Source organism: Phyllostomus hastatus, unplaced genomic scaffold (assembly GCF_019186645.2).
Source record: "Phyllostomus hastatus isolate PE091 unplaced genomic scaffold, TTU_PhHast_1.1 phas_contig_948, whole genome shotgun sequence".
Taxonomy (NCBI): domain Eukaryota; kingdom Metazoa; phylum Chordata; class Mammalia; order Chiroptera; family Phyllostomidae; genus Phyllostomus; species Phyllostomus hastatus.
The window spans coordinates 3,687,163-3,704,653 of NW_025333993.1; the positions used below are offsets into that span (position 1 = coordinate 3,687,163).

At 50.6% G+C, this 17,491-nt stretch overlaps 1 protein-coding gene across 3 annotated transcripts in view; it reads right to left on the reverse strand.

Annotated features, from left to right (window-relative positions):
* The window catches only part of MX1 (MX dynamin like GTPase 1), a 31,202-nt gene extending 15,967 nt beyond the window's left edge, over positions 1-15,235 (reverse strand). The window contains exons 1-9 of one of the 3 annotated variants that reach the window (XM_045852476.1): positions 15,036-15,235; positions 13,071-13,150; positions 11,788-11,913; positions 6,683-6,875; positions 5,452-5,589; positions 4,529-4,683; positions 3,718-3,856; positions 2,836-3,034; positions 367-445 (exon numbers count right to left, since the gene is read on the reverse strand). In XM_045852476.1, coding sequence (XP_045708432.1) covers positions 367-445; positions 2,836-3,034; positions 3,718-3,856; positions 4,529-4,683; positions 5,452-5,589; positions 6,683-6,875; positions 11,788-11,892 — 1,008 coding nt within the window. In that variant the 5' untranslated portion in view covers positions 11,893-11,913; positions 13,071-13,150; positions 15,036-15,235. Of the gene's footprint in view, positions 1-366; positions 446-2,835; positions 3,035-3,717; positions 3,857-4,528; positions 4,684-5,451; positions 5,590-6,682; positions 6,876-11,787; positions 11,914-13,070; positions 13,151-13,267; positions 13,410-15,035 lie in introns of those variants that run through there. The other 2 variants (XM_045852477.1, XM_045852478.1) reach the window with 2 other exon arrangements.
* Positions 15,236-17,491: the final 2,256 nt, after the last annotated feature.

The following is a 17,491-nucleotide window of genomic DNA, read 5'->3' on the forward strand; positions in this document are numbered from 1 at the left end:
CCAGAAAAGTTTAAGATGCGAAATACGACCATCACAATTACCAAGGCAGGAGCGTAGTGGTCGGTGATGAGAAAGGAAGAGTGAGTGCAATGCTGAGAAGATTCTGATTTCTAGTTTGGCCAAGTGGGTCCAGTCTATCAGCACCCCACTTAATGTGTGGTCTCTGACAAGCACCCCCACACGACCCGGGCCCTCTCCAGACATGGAGGACTCCAGGCTGCACTCCAGACCCACTGCGCCGGGGCCTGGGGCCGCACAAAGCCCCTCGGGAACTGCCTGTGTGCACTGGCATCCCACCGTCCCCACGGTCCCGCTGTGTGTCGGTAGGAATCTGCCCAGGGAACGGCCAGCTCTCCACACGCTTACACAGATGTGTTCGATGAGCTCCGTGGTCAGTCGCTCTGCCAGGCAGGGCACCGTGGCTTTTCCCTCCTTGAGGAGCTCCCTGCGGGAAGAGACAAAGTGCACGTCCGTCCCCGTGCAGCCGCAGGACGCCGGTCTGCTTTGTGCTGCTGGGGAGGCCACAGCGGCCCCGCCGACTCCCCCCGAGGCGGAATGTCCTGCAGCTGGAGCCCCACCGGTGATCAGAATTGGACCATACAGAACTATGGCATTTTGGTAGATTTGAATCATTCAAACATGGCATAGAACATCCCCTTCCAGCTGATATATCAAGTGCGTCTTTACAAAAATACAGTCACCTATTAGAAGTTTTCATCACACACACACACACACACACACACACACCCTCCTGTGTGTAGGACAGGTACTGGCTGGGCCAAATGTTCGTTGGGTTTTCCCGTACGATGGTTCTAACAGCGCTTAGTCATCTTTAACTTCGCTTGACACAATTTTGTTCAACTGTATGGTGACAGCTGTCATATCGGCATGCATTTAAAAAAAACATCAAAACCGATGAATTTTTGTGCAGTGTGTGGAGAAGGTGCCGTGACTGATTGATTGTGTCCAAAGTGGTTTGTGAAGTTTCTTGGTAATACGGAAATGTTGCCCAAATAATTCTTTGCTGTGGCGCTGTCTCACGCACTGGAAGATGTTTAGCAGCACCCCTTGGCCTCTATCCACTAGAAGCTAATAGCAGAAGAGAGCTGGCATACTCAAAATATCCGAATCAGTGAAGTTATTGGTGAAAATAACAAATGCGTCTTTTATGGAAAAAATTAATCCAACTTTTTGGCCAACCCAATATAAAAATAGATATATAATGCATGTTGGTATAGGGCTTCATGAAAATACGTTGACTCATATTGGCCTAGGTGTGTAGAGGTACCCTGTGCCGGGGACACGCCCTTCCCCCCCCTCCCCCGCCCCGAGACGAGAGCGGAAGCATACCAAAGCCACCTGGCGGAAGGAAGCCCACCCCTGTTCTCGCCCGCCCTCCGCAGACCTGCATGCCCAGTGTGCGTTACAATGGGGCTTTGGCGCTGTAAAGCACTCTTTAGAGTAAAAGGCCGGGACACCCTGGGCAGGCTGTGTTGTGAGATTCCACGCAAACCTGAGTTTCCCTCTCCACACCTGCCCACTTGTCTGTCTAGTGATCGGACAGTACCCGTCACATGGGATTTACCATTTTAACTGTTGTGAAGTGCCTGGTGCAGGGGTATCGAGCCTGATCACATTGTTGCGCAAGCATCCCCGCCATCCATCTCCAGAACTTCCCATTTTCCCAAACTGGGACTCTGTCCCCATGGAACACTGACCCCCACCCACCCTTCTGTCCTCTGTCTCTGTGAACAGGACCATTCCAGGGGCCTTACAGAGATCACACAGTGCTGTCTCTCTGTGACCCGCTCACTCCACTCCGTATAATGTCCTCAGTGTTCACCCACGCTGCAGCAGGTGTCGGAACACCCTTCCTGTTCAAGGCTGATGTTCCGGCAGACGGATAGACCACATCTGGTTTATCCGCCGATGGACACGGGCGTTGCTGTACCTTCTGGCTTTTGTGAATAGCGCCGCTGTGCACAGTGGTGGGCAGGGGTCTGCTTCCACACGGGTCAAGCCTGAACAAGGCCTCTCCACGGGCTTCCGGGAGAACCGACTATAACGATGTCAACGCCGTGCATGGGGCTCCACCTGCTACCCATGCGTGCGCACAGGGGCCTCAGCACCCTGAAAGCACTTTTTCAGTGGCATCCTCCCGGCCCGGTACCCACCAAAGGGCCTTGAAGACACGGTGCCAGCAGGCTCCCGGCTGCAGGGGAGGAGCCAGGCTCCACCTTTCCCGCCAACTGTGCATCTCCTCAGTATTTTCAGTCTAACCAATTTACCAGTGTTCCCCCTGCCTTTTTTTTTTTTAACAAAAAAATTGCCTTTGCCATTAGGGTTAGAAAGAGCTTTACCTTGGGATTCTAAACTCTAAGCTTCAATGGGTGTTGACTTTGCTGTAATGTGTTAAGTAAGGACAGGATTTTATTTTTCCCCTAAATATTAAAAAAAAATTCCATGCCACCGATGAATAATCACACTGACACAGCCCATGGGTTTGAAATGCCACATTGATCATTTATCACATGCATGCATTTGGGTCTATTTCTAGGTTTTCTACTCTTTTCCGATTCTATTGTATTTACGTTTTTATCCTGGCTCCAGCACCATACTATTTAAGTCACTGTAACAAGTTCACTCGTTAAATTTGATTTTTTTTAAGTTATTTTTTTTTACCATGCATGTGAATTCCTCCAGTACTCTTCCAGGCAAACCCCATGGTCATTGTCAAGGAACAAACACACTCACACACACACACCCCAGTTACCTGCTTTCAGAGAGCAGCAGTTTTCCCTGGATGGGACCTTGGGGACACAGAGCCTGCTGTACCTGTACTGTGGGTGTTCCTCGAAGAAGGCCTTCTCCTTACACAGAGCGTTGGCCAGGCTCATCTTGTCCTGGATGTCCTGTTGACCCCGGCACTTGACAATCATGTAGCCCTTCTTCAGGTGGAAGACGAGGTTTCGCACCACGTCTACTATCTTGTCTTCCGTGCCTTTGTCCACCAGGTCGGGCTTTGTCAGGATTCCTGTGAACCAGAGCTTTTCAATTAGAGGACACTCACAGCTTCATGGGCGTGAGAAGTGGACAGCTCACTCCGCTGGGGGAGAAGAGTGTCAGGACCTCCAACCTGGCTGGAGGGCAGGCAATAGGGCCTGTGGAACCCAGACATCAGGTACGGAACTTTCCATCTTCCCCACCTGATACTCTGTCCCCCTCAAACACTAACTCCCCATTTCCCCCCTGCCAATCTGCCCCTGGCATCCACCATTCTACTCTCTGCCTCTGTGAACCTGACCCCTCTAGGGACCTAATAGATGTGGTATTTGTCCTTTTGTATCTGGCTTATTTCACTTCGCAAAATGTCTTCAAAGCTATCCATGTTGTGGCATGTGTCACAATGTCCTTCCTTTTCTTCCACCTCAGATCCGTGAACTGACGTAATGATTTTCTGTTTCGGACCCACCCCCTGAGCTCACCTGCTTTTATAGGCAGGTAGACAAGCGCTATGAGCCAACAAGGGCCAACAAGGGTCCATCGGCCCCGCGTCGTCTAGTCTCAGTGGGCAGCAAACTGGACATCTTAGCAGCTCTCGTCTGCTCGGGGAGACCCTCCACCCTGCGCGTGTGCCCACAGATGTGCACTTGGATTCAAGGGACGCATTTCCCAAGTCAGACCACCTAGCATTTTCGGGTTCTTCCCTCTTCTCACCTATGGTCCTGTCTCCCTCGGGGTCCACCTCCTGAGCCATGCTCAGCGCCTCTGTGGTGGCGATGTCCACGTTGCAGGGGACCACCACCAGGTTGATGGTCTCTTGCCTCTGGATGTACTTCTTGATGAGCCTCTTAATCTGTAAAAAAATATGAGAGGATGTGAGAGTTAAGATGGGTGCTAACCTTGAACTTGCTTTAGTACCCCTGGGGACTTGGAATCCCAGGGGTATTTCCCTCCCACCCAAAATGAGCCCACGGCACAAGCCGGGTGGCACTTCCTGAGCCGGAGTTATGAAGAACTGAGTTCTTTGTGGCAGAAGGAACTCTGAGGTCAGGAAAAACCAAGGTTTTCACTCATTAACCATCTTCTAAAACCTCCAATCTGATGAGGACAATGAAAAGCAAGATGCCACAGGAATTGACTCTTCCCTAAATCATTGGCCCACAGGATGAGAGCCATCGATACGGAAACATCATTATATTGTTTCTAATCCTCTGTCTTCCCACGTAAGACCTTCCCCAATACATGCCAGTTTAGATTTGCCACAAAATGTGACTCGAGCCAAAAATGAGTCACTGTACGAAACACAAAACGTATAAAACATATCTCCAGTTTTGCCTCACTCTCTCCAGAGAAGCCTCCACTGGACTGGGTGGAGAACATTGTAACCGTCATATGCTCCAGATTCCCCACCCGCCCCTCCTTACATCCACCCCTCACCCTCAGCCCTGGAAGCACTGTTGTTCTAATCGAATGCAGCCGCCCTTCCCCCCAGAGTCCAAGGTCAGGATGGAGCCTGAGATGTCACCTGATACTCGATGTCAGGTGGCTGATTGCCCACAGCCACCCTGGTGATGCCGGGAAGATCTATGAGGGTCAGATCTGGGACGTGCGGGGAGCTGACTTCCAGACTGATGAGCTCGTGACTGATCCCCACACCTTCCCCGGCCATGACATTCTGGGCTAAAGAGGAGGAAAAAAAAAAAAGAGAAACCTAGCACTTAGGATGAAAGTTACTCATTATAGCAAATCCACTGAAAGCAACACCTACCAGCCACTTGGGTACCTTCCCCAAATGACTGAAAATCATGTGACACACTAGGGAGAAATGAGAACCAAAAAGGAAAATTATCTATCCATTTCAGTGACACTCAGCAGCAACTGACGGTGTCGCTCCTCTGTCTAGATCAACTTCAAGTGTGATTTCTCCCTTTGGAGGTTTCCAGTTGATCAAAGGGATCTCTGTGGTTTATGGTTACTGAGACCTGCCACAGATTAGTGGACATGGGGATTCTGTAAACACATCTATTCCGAGCCTGGAGAAAAAGGCCCACCCCGATTCCTCTCCATCAGGTCTCTGGAATGGAGAAGCCCTTGAATTAAAAACAAAAAAGACTCAATATTTGGAGACGAGCTTTAAATGTTAAAACTCATATTATTTTTAGATTCTTTGTAAGTTATTCACCTAACTCACATACAAAGCAATATATATTCCTGAGGTCTGATTCTGTCCCCAGGCACTGGTCTTAACAAGGGAAAAGCAGAGAAAACACAAGGGAGCTGGGGCCTGATGTACTGGAGGGAGAGAGGGCCGGAGAGAGGGAGGGAGGGCTGGTTCCCAAGGGTGCAAGGCAGGCCCAGGAAGGAGAGAACCACAGGCAGACCCCACCCACATCACATGGTCTTCCCTGACACCTAATCAGGTGAGGAGGAGTGAACACAGGTACTCACACTTGCTGATTTCCTTCTCTACCTCTGAAGGCGAGGAAAGGTTAATCTCGATGTCCATGTAGCTGATCTTGCCTGTCCACTTCTCTTGACTCTTAAGTTTTTTCAGTTTCAGCACCAGGGGGCATCTTGTCACAATACCTAGGGGACCACGGGCACATCAGTTCCATGCTCTGCTCTTAAACGTCCTACGTGGTGGCCTTAGACCAGCGGATCTCAAAGTCCTGTGCAATCTGGGGGACTATGTACCAGCGGATCTCAAAGTCCTGTGCAATCTGGGGGACTATGTACATATACTGCAAACATTCATCTCATCAGAGCGTGCCTAATGCCTGGGGTGGCCTCGGGAATGTGCACTTCGAATGGGCACACGTGGTGATTTTGGCTCCCGAATGCATGAAGGCCACCATTTTAAGTTCCTCACGACGTCCCAGCGTTTTCCTGAGCCAGCAGCTCGGGGAGGAGACAGCAACGGGTGCAAACAGCCTCCGTCGGCCCCCAGTGCATACGCAGCTCCCGTCAGGAAAGCACACTGCTCCCCCTAGGCCTCCTTACTGGAATCTCCTCCCAGATCTCACCCATCATCCACCTCCAGAGCACGTCAAGACCCATCTCAGGTCTGCCGCGTCCTCTGAGCCCTCGCCGATAGCCTTGGCCTTGGAGCTCAAACAGCACCACTGACCAGAACACCAACCTTTCCCTCCCAGACAGAGGGAGGGTCTGCTCTTGGGAGGGGCTCAGGAACGACGCACAGAACTCTGGGCTGGGGACCCATGTGCATTGACTGGAGACCTTCCACAAACGGCAGGTTACACGAAGATGAGTTGGGAGTGAGTGCTAAGGACCTAACTGGGTCCCACTCAAAATCTACATGTTGAAACGTCAGCCTCCAATGTGACTGTATTTGGAGAGAGGGCCCTCTTTCGAAGAGGTGATTAAGGTCAAAGAAGGGAAAAGGGTGGGGCCCTAACCACTATGACTGGCATGCTTATAGAAAAGAGAAAGAGACACCGCCCACGTGCGCACACAGAGAAAAGGCCACCGGAGGACGCAGAAGACAGTCATCTGCACAAGGAGAGCGGCCTCGGGAGGAACGAAGCCTGTTGACACCTTGATCTTGAGCTGCCAGCTTCCGGAACTGGGAGATTCTGCAAGTTTCTGTTGCCTAAGCCCCCAGCCTGTGCTTGTGTGTGACGGGAGCCGGGGCTGACGGACAGGGAAGGCGCCTACTCACCGCTGCCCCTGGGGAGGGCGACGCCGGACAGCGCCTCCAGCACGGAGCTCTTGCCCGAGCTCTGGTCCCCGATGACGGCGATGGCGGGCAGGGCCAGGTCCTGCTCCACGCCCAGGGCCCGCAGGGAGTCGATGAGGTCGATGCAGGGCCGCACCTTCTCCTCGTACTGCCTGCACAGGCGGTGCTGGAGCTTCTGGAGAAAGCAGAATCAAGAGAACGGTGGCATGACTTGCAGGTCCTGTGGCATCAAAGATGGACAGTGTCCACTGGCCTCATACACAGGTTATTCAGGCTACCAAACAGAGTGAGGAAGAAAGGGGGAAAAAAATCAAAGAAATAATAGATAAAAATTTCCCAGACCTGATGAAAACTACGAACCCGAAGATCCGAGAAACTCAATGAATAAGAAACATAAAGTCAACGACATCAATCTAGTCCAACTGCTCAAGGCCAGCGATACCGAGAAAACGTTCGAAGCAGCCGGAGAACGGCGTGTTGTGTACGGAGCGGCAGAGATTTCAGCCGATTTCCCACCAGAAGTCATGCCAGTGAGGAGATAGTGGAGCCACACTTTCAAAGGGCTGAATACACCTTCTAAAAATGGAGCGGAAAGAAAGGCATTTTCAGGCGCACCAAGGGTGAACAAACCCGTCACCGCCAGGGAAATGCTAAATTCCCTCCAATGGAAGGAAAACGGCGATGAATGGCGACCTTCATCTACACAGAGGAATCTGCACCAGAAATGGGAACTACTACTGCACTTTTTCAGTTACTCAAGCCTATTTAAAGGCTATTTGACTGTTGAACAAAAATAGCAAGGTATCGTGGGGTTCATGGTATAGGTCAAGTTAAAACTCATGACAAAAATAGCACGAGGGCTGGGAGGGGAGACATGAAGGCAGGCTGTCATAAGGCTCTTCTACTAAATTTGAAGGAGTACAGTGTCCCTTGAAGGTAGGCTTGGTCAGTTAATGGTGTTGAATACAAACAGTAAGACAGTTAAACTTAATGAGCCATCAAAGAAGATAAAATGAAATCATAAAAAAATATTTGATGAACTCAAAGGAAGGTAGAAAAAGAAGAAGAAACGAAGAACGGAAATGGTGAACAGAAAACAAATAGCAAAATGATCTTCTCAAACCCGATTATTCATATTAACAATCACAAGAAATGTAAATGGTCTCCATACGGCTAGAACAGTTTGAACGACTTTGAAAAGGAAGGACAAAGTCAGAGGGCTAAATTGCCATAGTTCAGGAATTGTTATAAGGCTTCGGGAACTCCACCAATGTGATAACTGGTATAAAAATGGAGAAAGAAGTCAACAGAATAGATACATATTCCAGAAATAAACTGACACACACATGAACAACTGACAATAGTGCAAGGATGATGCAGTGGACAAAGGACAAGCTTTTCAACAAATGCTATTGTGAAAATCTAATTATCAACATGCAAAAAAAAAAAGAACTTATATCTATACAAGGGGGGTCCTAAAAATACTCAGAATTTACTTATAAAAATGTGTATTTATTCTTACATGTTTAAACCTCAGTTGCCTTCAAAAGCATCGTCCATATGACGCAATACACCTGTTGAGAATTTTTTTCCACTGCTCAAAACTTTTGAACTTGTCGATTTTGATGCCTGTTAGTGCTTCTGCTGTTTTTTTGTTTCACTTCTTCCACATTGGCAAAATGTTTCCCTTTGAGGACTTTTTTGATCCAGGGAAACAAAAAAAAAGTCACTAGGGGTGAGAGCAGGTGAATGGGAAGGGTGGGGCAAGGAGGTCATGCTGTTTCTGGTCAAAAACTGCTGAACAGTCAGCGTGGTGTGTGCAGGTGCGCTCGTAAATCACCCGTCATGAAATGGGCAAACACACTGAAAGAGTCTTCAAAAAAAAATTCACTGAAGCCAAACGCAGCCTCTCACAACAACGCCAGCTGGTACACTGATACACATGGGTTCCCAGAACACTCACCTAGTGGGGGAAGCCTGCACTACAAGGGGCCTATCCTCCACAAGATAATTGTTTTAACTTTTGGGGTCTCCTCATATATCACACCATATACAAAAATGAAATCACAATGGATCATAAACCTAGTGGCAATAAAACTTGAAACTATAGAAGCTCTAGAAGACAACTCAGGAGAAAACCTCTGTGACTGTGGATTAGGCTATGGTTTCTTAGGTGTGTTTCCAAAGGCAGAATCCACAAGAGGACCAACTGATAAATTAGACTTCATCAACACGAAACCATCAGATGTTTAAAAGAGGCCGTTAAAGGAATGAAAAGATAGACCACAGTGTGTGAGAAAATGTTTGCAAAGCATGTGTCCAACAAGGACTTGCACTCAGAATGCACGAAGAACTCTCAAGATGCAACGATGAGAAAACAGCCTGATGAAGAAGAAAATGAGATAATACTATTGTTTATTTTTACCTTTTCCTTTTTCACTCCTATTTTGTATATGCTTTGTAATATGCATACATTTTACTGCAATGTTCCCTTTACATCAGGGTGAGAAGACACATTTATTTTGGGCCAGACAAGTGTTGGCGGGGGGGGGCGGCTATGCTGTATATTATGAGATTTAGCAGAATCCCTGGCTTCTAGTCACTATTTCCCATGAGTCGAGAAACCAAAGTGTCTCCAGACGCTGCTACATGTCCCAAGAGACAAAGCTGCCTTGGGCTGAAACCACCACCTTGCCGAGCGCATGAGCTCAAAACTTCATCTATGGGAAATGCCCACCAAGTTCAGCGGGAGGCGAGGACTGTCTCGACCAGCCTTGAAGGGGGCTCCTCTGAGTCCCCTCCTCAGCCTGCTGCTAAGCCAGTTCATCAGGAATCGCTCACCTTCCGTATCTCATCAAGCCCCTCCCCCACCCCCTCCCTCCTAACTACGTTCCTCTGAGCATTTCCCGCTCCCCTCTCTCACCCCACCTGCTGGCCACAAACCCCAGTTGTCCATCTCTCTCCCCTTTTGCAATAGTGAATAAAATCTCCCTTGCAGTTTTTTTTTTCCCCTTGCAGTTTTTTTTTTTAAACAAGGTGAAATTTTCTCTCTTAACAACACTTGAGGAAGGAGTGGGGCACGCCGCCACAGGGGAAGCCCAGGGTGGCCGTGCCAGGAGACCGGGTGTGTTTCTGTATTCGTGAGTAGCCTCAGGATCAGGCCCCCTTCTAGGTTCCTTTCATTTTCCTTTCTTGTATCGTCCGTTCGCAGAGTGTATAAAAGGTGAACAATTAGCAAATATGCATTGCCGACCACCCGGGTTCAGACAAGACATATTCCCAGTACTTAAGACACTCACTCTGCACACTGCTCCCCAGTCACTTTCCTCCTATTACCCCTCCGCCCCCCTCCTCCCCGAGGGCCCTTGGACCCTGAGGCTTGTGATAACTGCATATTTGCTCTTCTTCATAGTTGCACCACCCCATCTTTCCCTAAACAATGCCTTGCTTATTGTCATCTGCGTTGGAACTTTATATAAATGGAATCATACTGCACATTTCTTCTATGACTTGATTCTTTGGTTCATCATTGTTTTTCAGACTCTGCCATCTGAACGCCTGGGGACCTAGTTCATTCATTTTTCACCACTATATAGAATGTTGCTGCATAAGCATACCACAATCTCTGTATGTATCCCGTCCCTCCTGGGTATTCGTGTTGGTTCTGGGTTTTGCTTGTAAACAAAGCTGTTAGGAGCATGGCTAACAGCTTTGTTTATAAGAGTTTGTGCGAGTGTTTTCCTAGTTGCAGGAGTGTCAAACTCATTTTCACTGGGGGCCGCATCGGCCTTGAGGTTGCCTTCAGAGGGGCCAACATAATTTTAGGGCTGTGTAAATGTAACTACTCCTTAACTGTCAAGGAGTTGAAATTACATTCGGCCCTTCAAAGGCAACCACGAGGCTGATGTGGCCCCTGGTGAAAGTGAGTTTGACACCCCTAGCCTAGTGGTTCTCAAACTTTAGCATGGAGTGGGATCATGTGGGGGGCTTGTTGTAAAAACCCCACTCAGGGAGCTTCCAGTTCTCTGGGTCTAGGGGAGGTGCAGATGGGGGTGTGATCATTTGCATTTCAAACATCTTCCCTCCCAGGTGATGCGGATACTGCTGGTCTGGGAACCACACCTGGAGAACCGAGGCCCACAGCTAGAAGCAGAACGGCCAGGTCGCAAGACACCCTCTGTTCCACTTAACCTGGAGAAGGGAAAGCCACTTCCAAGCAAGTGGGCGTGAGCTGTGAGAATTCTGACTGCCCCATACACTCACCATCCGTTTCAGCCATGCCGGAGACAGTTACGTCAGGGAGCGGGGAAGATGGGTGGGCCTTTTATTTTTCTATGTCCTTCAACATGGTTTTAACTATTGCTTAAAATATGGGTAACGTTGATTATGAAAAGGAGTCAGCTTGCATGAAGCTGGGGATCCGTGGCTTTAAAACACGTTAAGGGCAACAGAGGGAGCTTTTCCGAAGTGGCCAGACCACCTGCACTCACTGCTCTCAATAGCCACAGGAAGTACACCCTGTTGCCATGCTCTCCAGGAAAGGGAAGCCCGGCCTTTTAAAGGGAGGGCCAACGCGAAGACCCCACAGCTGCAGCTGTCGGTGTTGGGACCACCCTTGGGCGGGGTTGATTCCAGAAGCCACGTCTGGTTCCCAAGGAACATCTGCCTTGGTTCCAGGAAAAGGAGGCACCACGTGGCTACCCCGTGCGGGAACGTGGTGATGGCACCTTCGAGGGCTGCAGCTGAGACTGAACCATGGCATGGACGCGCGGGGACACAGGGCTCCCCGGGCCCAAAGGCCCAGGCTAATTCCTACGCGAGCCAATCAGCATCTTGCCTGGTTTCCCGGGCCAAAACTGCACCTCAGCCAGCATCGAGGAAGGCAGAAAGGTCTGCATTTGGCTGCAGGAGGTGCTCCCGGTGCAGCTCATGGGGGTAGGGGGGTGGGGGGGGCGGGGAGAGGCGGGGAGTGGGGGCGGGGCAGCGGGCCTCTCAGGCCGCAGTGGCTGCGCTCCGCACCAGGGCAGCCCCAAAACGGACACAGCTCACGTCTACACGGAGAGGGATTTTTTCAGGCAGCAACTTACAGTTTCCCAATTTTCCTTGGGCTCATTCGCATTTTCGTTTGAGGGTTCATGATTGGGTGGAGAGGCCGAACTGGGATTTTTGGTTTGCAGGCCAGAATGACCCATCTTCTTCCTTTATCCGTTCAGCTGAAAACCAAGCAGATCGGGAGAACACGAGTCAGAAGCCGGGTGCATTCAACCACGGAACCAAGCCCCGCCCCCCCCGCCACCACTCTTTACTGACTGGAAAAAAAAAACAAAAAACCCCGGCAGGAGGACCCCAAGGAAGCAGAAGTCAGAGGGAGATGCAGGCCGAGCTGCAGCTCGTGGTCTTCACGCATGTGCTTCCAGGCCTGAGAGATGTTTTTTTTTAAGGTTTTGTTTATTGAGCCCTGGCTGGCGTGGCTCAGTGGATTGAGCGTGGGCTGGGAACCAAAGTGTCCCAGGTTCGATTCCCAGCCGGGGTACATTCCTGGGTTGCAGGCCATAACCCCCAGCAACCGCACATTGATGTTTCTCTCTCTCTCTCTCTCTCCCTCCCTTCCCTCTCTAAATAAATAAATAAATAAAATATTTTAAAAAAAAGATTTTGTTCATTTATTTTTAGAGAGAAGGCAAAGGAGGGAGAAGCAGAAGGAGAGAAACGTCCTTCAGCTGCCTCTTGTGCGCACCCGGACTGCGGATCGTACCTGCCACCCAGCCACGAGCCCCGACAGGGCATCAGCCTGATGACCTTTCACCCGCTGGGATGACACCCAACCCCTCCCCCACAGGGGTCAGGGCCCACAGATTTTTTTTTTAAAAAGGTATTTCCTGTCACAATTTTAGGTTAAACATAAAACATTTTTCATCATAAATGTAGACAGTGCCAAGGAATGAAGTTTATGATGCACTTTTTAAATTTCCATTTAAAAATAAAATTATTATAGGACATAGTCTAATGTAGCCGAAAGAATCCGATTATGGTAATTTGATAGGGAACCCTACGGTTTAAAAAAATACATGAACTCCAAGTCATTTTTCCTGTCCTTTTTGGGCCTTGCTTTTTACCTTTGCCCCCACATACGTGTATTCTATTGTTACTCGTTTCCTCTCTGAAAGCATTTAATTGACCACTTTATCATGCTTGCCTGCGTCCAAACTATAGGCATGAATTTGAAATGTATTTGAAAACTTTTCCGGGACCAAAAATCTGTGAATATTAAATTTTACACACCTAATAATCTTGGATAAGAAGCGTAAGTAAAAACATTTCTCCTTTGATGTGAAACAAATCTTATAAAAAATAGAAAGCACCTACTTACCCGCAATATCCCTTCCTTGTCCTTAGCACTGTGACGTTGACCAGTTAGACAGAAATGAGGAGCTGTTCTCCAATGCCTCCCTGAAATATTGCAAAACATACCAATTAGCCCCAAACCTGGGCAGATGACCGAGTGGATTCATCCAGGTGCATTCCCACAGCTTCCCATGGTGCGGATGCAGAGGGGACACAGGGCACCTGCTCTGAAGCCACTTCATGGCCCCCGGCATCCTTTTAGCAAATCTTGACTACTTTAAAGCTAAGACAGATGGACAAGGCACAGGACCTCGCTGTGCATTCCCTGCTCGAACCCACAGTCTTTTTTGGATGCTCTCTGTGCTTCTTTCCACTGGACTCTCCCCCAGGAGCTACGCGGCCTTCCTCAGTGTGTGCAGTTCAAAGGGCAAGGGTAGAAATAAGTAAATAAATAAGCGGCAAGGCTCAAAAAGTGGGTGGGGGAGGGAGACAGGGATGCACTCCTTTTATCGTAAAAGGAGAGAACGGTGATAAGATTATGGAATTTTGCAATCTAGAAATTCATTCCTTAACCCCATGCTTTTGGAAAAACTGCTGTGCTCAGGGAGTCCCACGAAAGCTATTCCTCAACCCACCCCTTCCTGCTTTATGTTCTTTTCCCTCTAGTCATACTTCCTTCCCGCCACACATGCCTTATCTACTCTGGGTCCCCGGGTCCTCCAGGGGCACGTGTTCCGGCCAGAAACAGCAGTTACATTCATTCGTGGCTTTGGAGATGCCAGAGGTATTAGAATTTTAAAAACGCCCAGTCAGGGAGGGGGGAGGGGACAGTGGGGAGAAGGGTTTTCAGGAACTAGTATAAAGGACACATGGACAAAACCAAGGGGAAGGGTGAAAGCAAGGTGGGGGGGAGGGAGGTGGGTTTGGCAGGGGTGTGGGGAGGGGTAGTGAGAAAATGCAGACAACTAGAGTTGAACAACAATAAAGGAATTTACGAAACAAACAAACAAAAATTCCCAGTCAGTAAAAGGGGACACGGGCCACTGGGGGTCAGAGTTACTTTCTGCCTCCCACGCATTTCACACCGTCATGGTTTTGTAGCGTTTCTTTTGTCCGCCTGTCGTAGGGCTGCCGTTTCCCCCACCTGGAGACAACACTTCACTCCCCAGGGACCCCAGTGCCCGGAAGACTCCGTGTCTCTCCTACCCTACCCACACACCCAGTCTCAGCAAGGAGTGGTTTTAACTATAATTACTGTGCGCCCTGGCCAGTGTGGCTCAGTGGGTGGCAGCAGAGCGATTCCCAGTCAGGGCACATGCAGAGGGTGCGGGATCCATCCTCGCTGCGTGGGGCTCTTTGGAGAGTCCACTGGTGCAGTTTCTCTCTCTCTCTCACATGGATGTTTCTCTCTCCCGCTCTCTCTCTTTCCCCCTCCCTCGAGAAATCAGGAAGCACGCCTTCAGGCGAGGATAAGCAAATGAATTGCTAGGAGTTTTGTGTCTTTTTTTCAGCATCGTCCAATCACACAGAAAAAAAAAAATGCTCGGTGAAATCTGAATTCGTGAATCAAAGACCACAGTCCCTGCCCCTCAAGGAGTCTCTCTATTGCCATCCACATCAGCTCCACGTAAATATGCCAAGACCAGAAATTCAAACTATTTTGCGTAAAGTTTTTGCAGAAAAGCTGCCGGCTGGGGCGTGCCGGGGGCGGGGGGGGGGCATGTTTGATCGGTCACACAGGAGCCTCAGCAGCCTGAGTCTGACTTAGAATCAAGCGTCCGCCCCAACACCGTTATTATTACGGCCGCCAACACCGTTATTATTACGACTATTATTATTATTACTAGACCCCGCAATGCCCACACCCCGGAGAGCTTGTCTCCGCAGCCAGCAGCCCAAATGCCCCTCTCCCAACCGCCTTTCCTCGCCTCCCCGCCCCGCAACCCGGCAGTCTGGAAGGTGCGCGCGGACCGGGGAGCGCGACACTCACCTTTCCCCTGGCACTCGCAGCCAGGGGCGGGCAAGTCAGTCGCTCCTCCGCTTTATGCAGCGCTTGCTCCGCCCCTGGATCCTTGCCCCGCCCCCTGCCGCGGAGAAACGAAAGTCCAGTACCAGCAGGGTCTGAGCACCGCGCAGAAACGAAACTGAGCTGCCTCCGCTGAGCCCGCCCTGAGCTGCAGCCTCCCCAGGCTCCCCAAGGGCGGCCCAGGCTCCAGAGCATCCACATCTCCCGGTGTTTCCAGGGAGTGCAGATTCTGGGCCTCATTCCAGACCTACCGAATCAGAAACTGGCGCTGGGCCCAGCAGCCTGACGGTGCTGCTGATCATGCTGCCCTGTGGGAGAACCGCTACTCTAAAAGCCTTGAGTCATCCAAAGCTGAACGTAGCCTTGAACCTGGAGGGTGACAGAACCCCTGGTCTCGGAACAATTGCACTGACAGTAATTGGGGGTTTTAAATTCCTGCTGGAGCTTCCCGGTAACCATTGCAGCATCAACGGGAATTCTCCAAGCATTTCACGTTAATGGAGTCGCCCCCATCGCTCTGTCCCTGCCGACCCGTGTCATCTTCCTCCTCTCTCAATTTCCTTGTACACCTAAGCCTCGCCGGCTCATCTGATTTCTCTGGGGGTGGAAATGGGTGGAAAGTGGGGACGGAGATCAAGCCGCCCCGAGAGTGGAGGTCTCTGTGACGACTCGGTGAGTGGGGAGTGACATTTCTCTTTGGAAAAGGTATTTTCTGCCTCCATTTTCCTTAGCTCAGACAAGACCCCCCAAGACTGTGATTAGCAAGGGTTACCCCCACTCCACTCAAAGACCCCAAACCAGGCCTAGCTCCAAGTCTTGGGGTCAGAAAAAGCCTGGATGGAACCAAATTCAAAGTGGTTGCCTCCAAGAGACTGGGAAGAGGCCCCACAGCACAGCCAGGGTCCCATCTTGTCCTGCAGAGGTCACTGCTGGGGTCCGGGCAGTGCCGCCCAGGGTGGCCTGGTGGGGTGGCACACGCTGCTCTCCCAGGAATTAATGAGAAACCTTTGTCGGGCCACTCACCTGTGGGGGTGGGGGTGGGGGTGGTGGCGGGGCTTCTCCTCTGTGGGAGGTAAAAGAAATGAATACCTTATCTTGCCTTTTCTGTTCTTCTAGCTGGGCTAAGGCAGATTCACAGGGGAAGATCAAATTCTAATATGTGGGCATCGGGAATTCACATATGCATGAAAATGCCAGGCAGCTAGGCAACATTGGGTGTATCGGGCGTTCTGGAAAAGGGGCACCAGGAGAATGGGTGGTTTACGGGTAGTTGAGAAAGAGGGGAACCGAGGTGGCCGGCAAGCTGACAGGCCCTGGCCGAAGCCCTCTATTTACCGTATTTCATTCTGATCAGACTAAGGCGAGCATTGTAAGATTGCCTTCCTGGGGGGGTGGTCTTTCCATCTGAATCTATTAGTAAGTACAAGGGCGCAGGTCAGAGGTTCTTCCTGAGTCTGTTGGTTTTTAATAACCAGCTGAACGGCAATATCCCAGAAGGCAGCATCAGGTTGGCAAAATTTTGGTTCCCCCGACACCTTCACCTACTTCCTAGTTACAAAGAAGAGTGAGAGCACTTCCTGGCGGGCTGTGAGCAGGACGCGCTGGGGCTGCTGAAACACAGGGGGAAGTGGGGGAACAAGGAGGGCCTGGGCTGGACACGTCACTCCCACGGGCGCAGGACGCTGCCTCTTCAAGCGGCAGGGGTCTCTCCCTGGTGACTCCCCTTAGGGAGTGAAAGGAGAAAGAGCCACAGCCAGCCCCGGGAGGCAGCAGTTGGCCGTCGAGTGAGGTACCTGAGGAACAAAATTTAAGGAGCCACCACCTCTCAGTCAGTAGACGCAAATGCATGCTTACTTATGGTGTCTCCCCAGGCCTTTGCGCCTCCCTGTCCCTAACACGCAGGTTATAGGGCAGGTCCTCCAAGAGCCCAGGCGGCCTGTCCAGCGTGTGATTCAGTAATAATAAAGTCATAGTCATCAACCAATGGTTGTCGGTGCCGTTCAATGCCAACAGGAATTTCCAATGTGGGGTGCAATGAGGAAGGAAACTATTCAGTGCAAACAGCTCAATTGTGATACATCGGGGTTGTGAGGACAGCAGGGCTGGGGGGCAGCTCCATGACACAGCTACAGCTCGGCTAGGAAGCAGCACCACTGTGGGACGCAAGGCCGGAAGGAGGCCCTTGGCCACATGGTACAGGGTGGGGGTGGGGGGGCAGGCCCCTCTCTGGTTGGACGGTTCTACTCTGCTCTTCCCTTTGAGCACGGGGCTCCTTTCCAGAACGCAGCCTCCGTCTGCCCTTCTCTAGGCCTAGTAGCCTTGCTCTGTGGGAGCCCCATGGTCCCTCCCCACACCCCCAATCCTCGAAGCATGGCCGGCTTACACTGCTCTGGCCCCGGTGACTCTGAACACCAATGGGG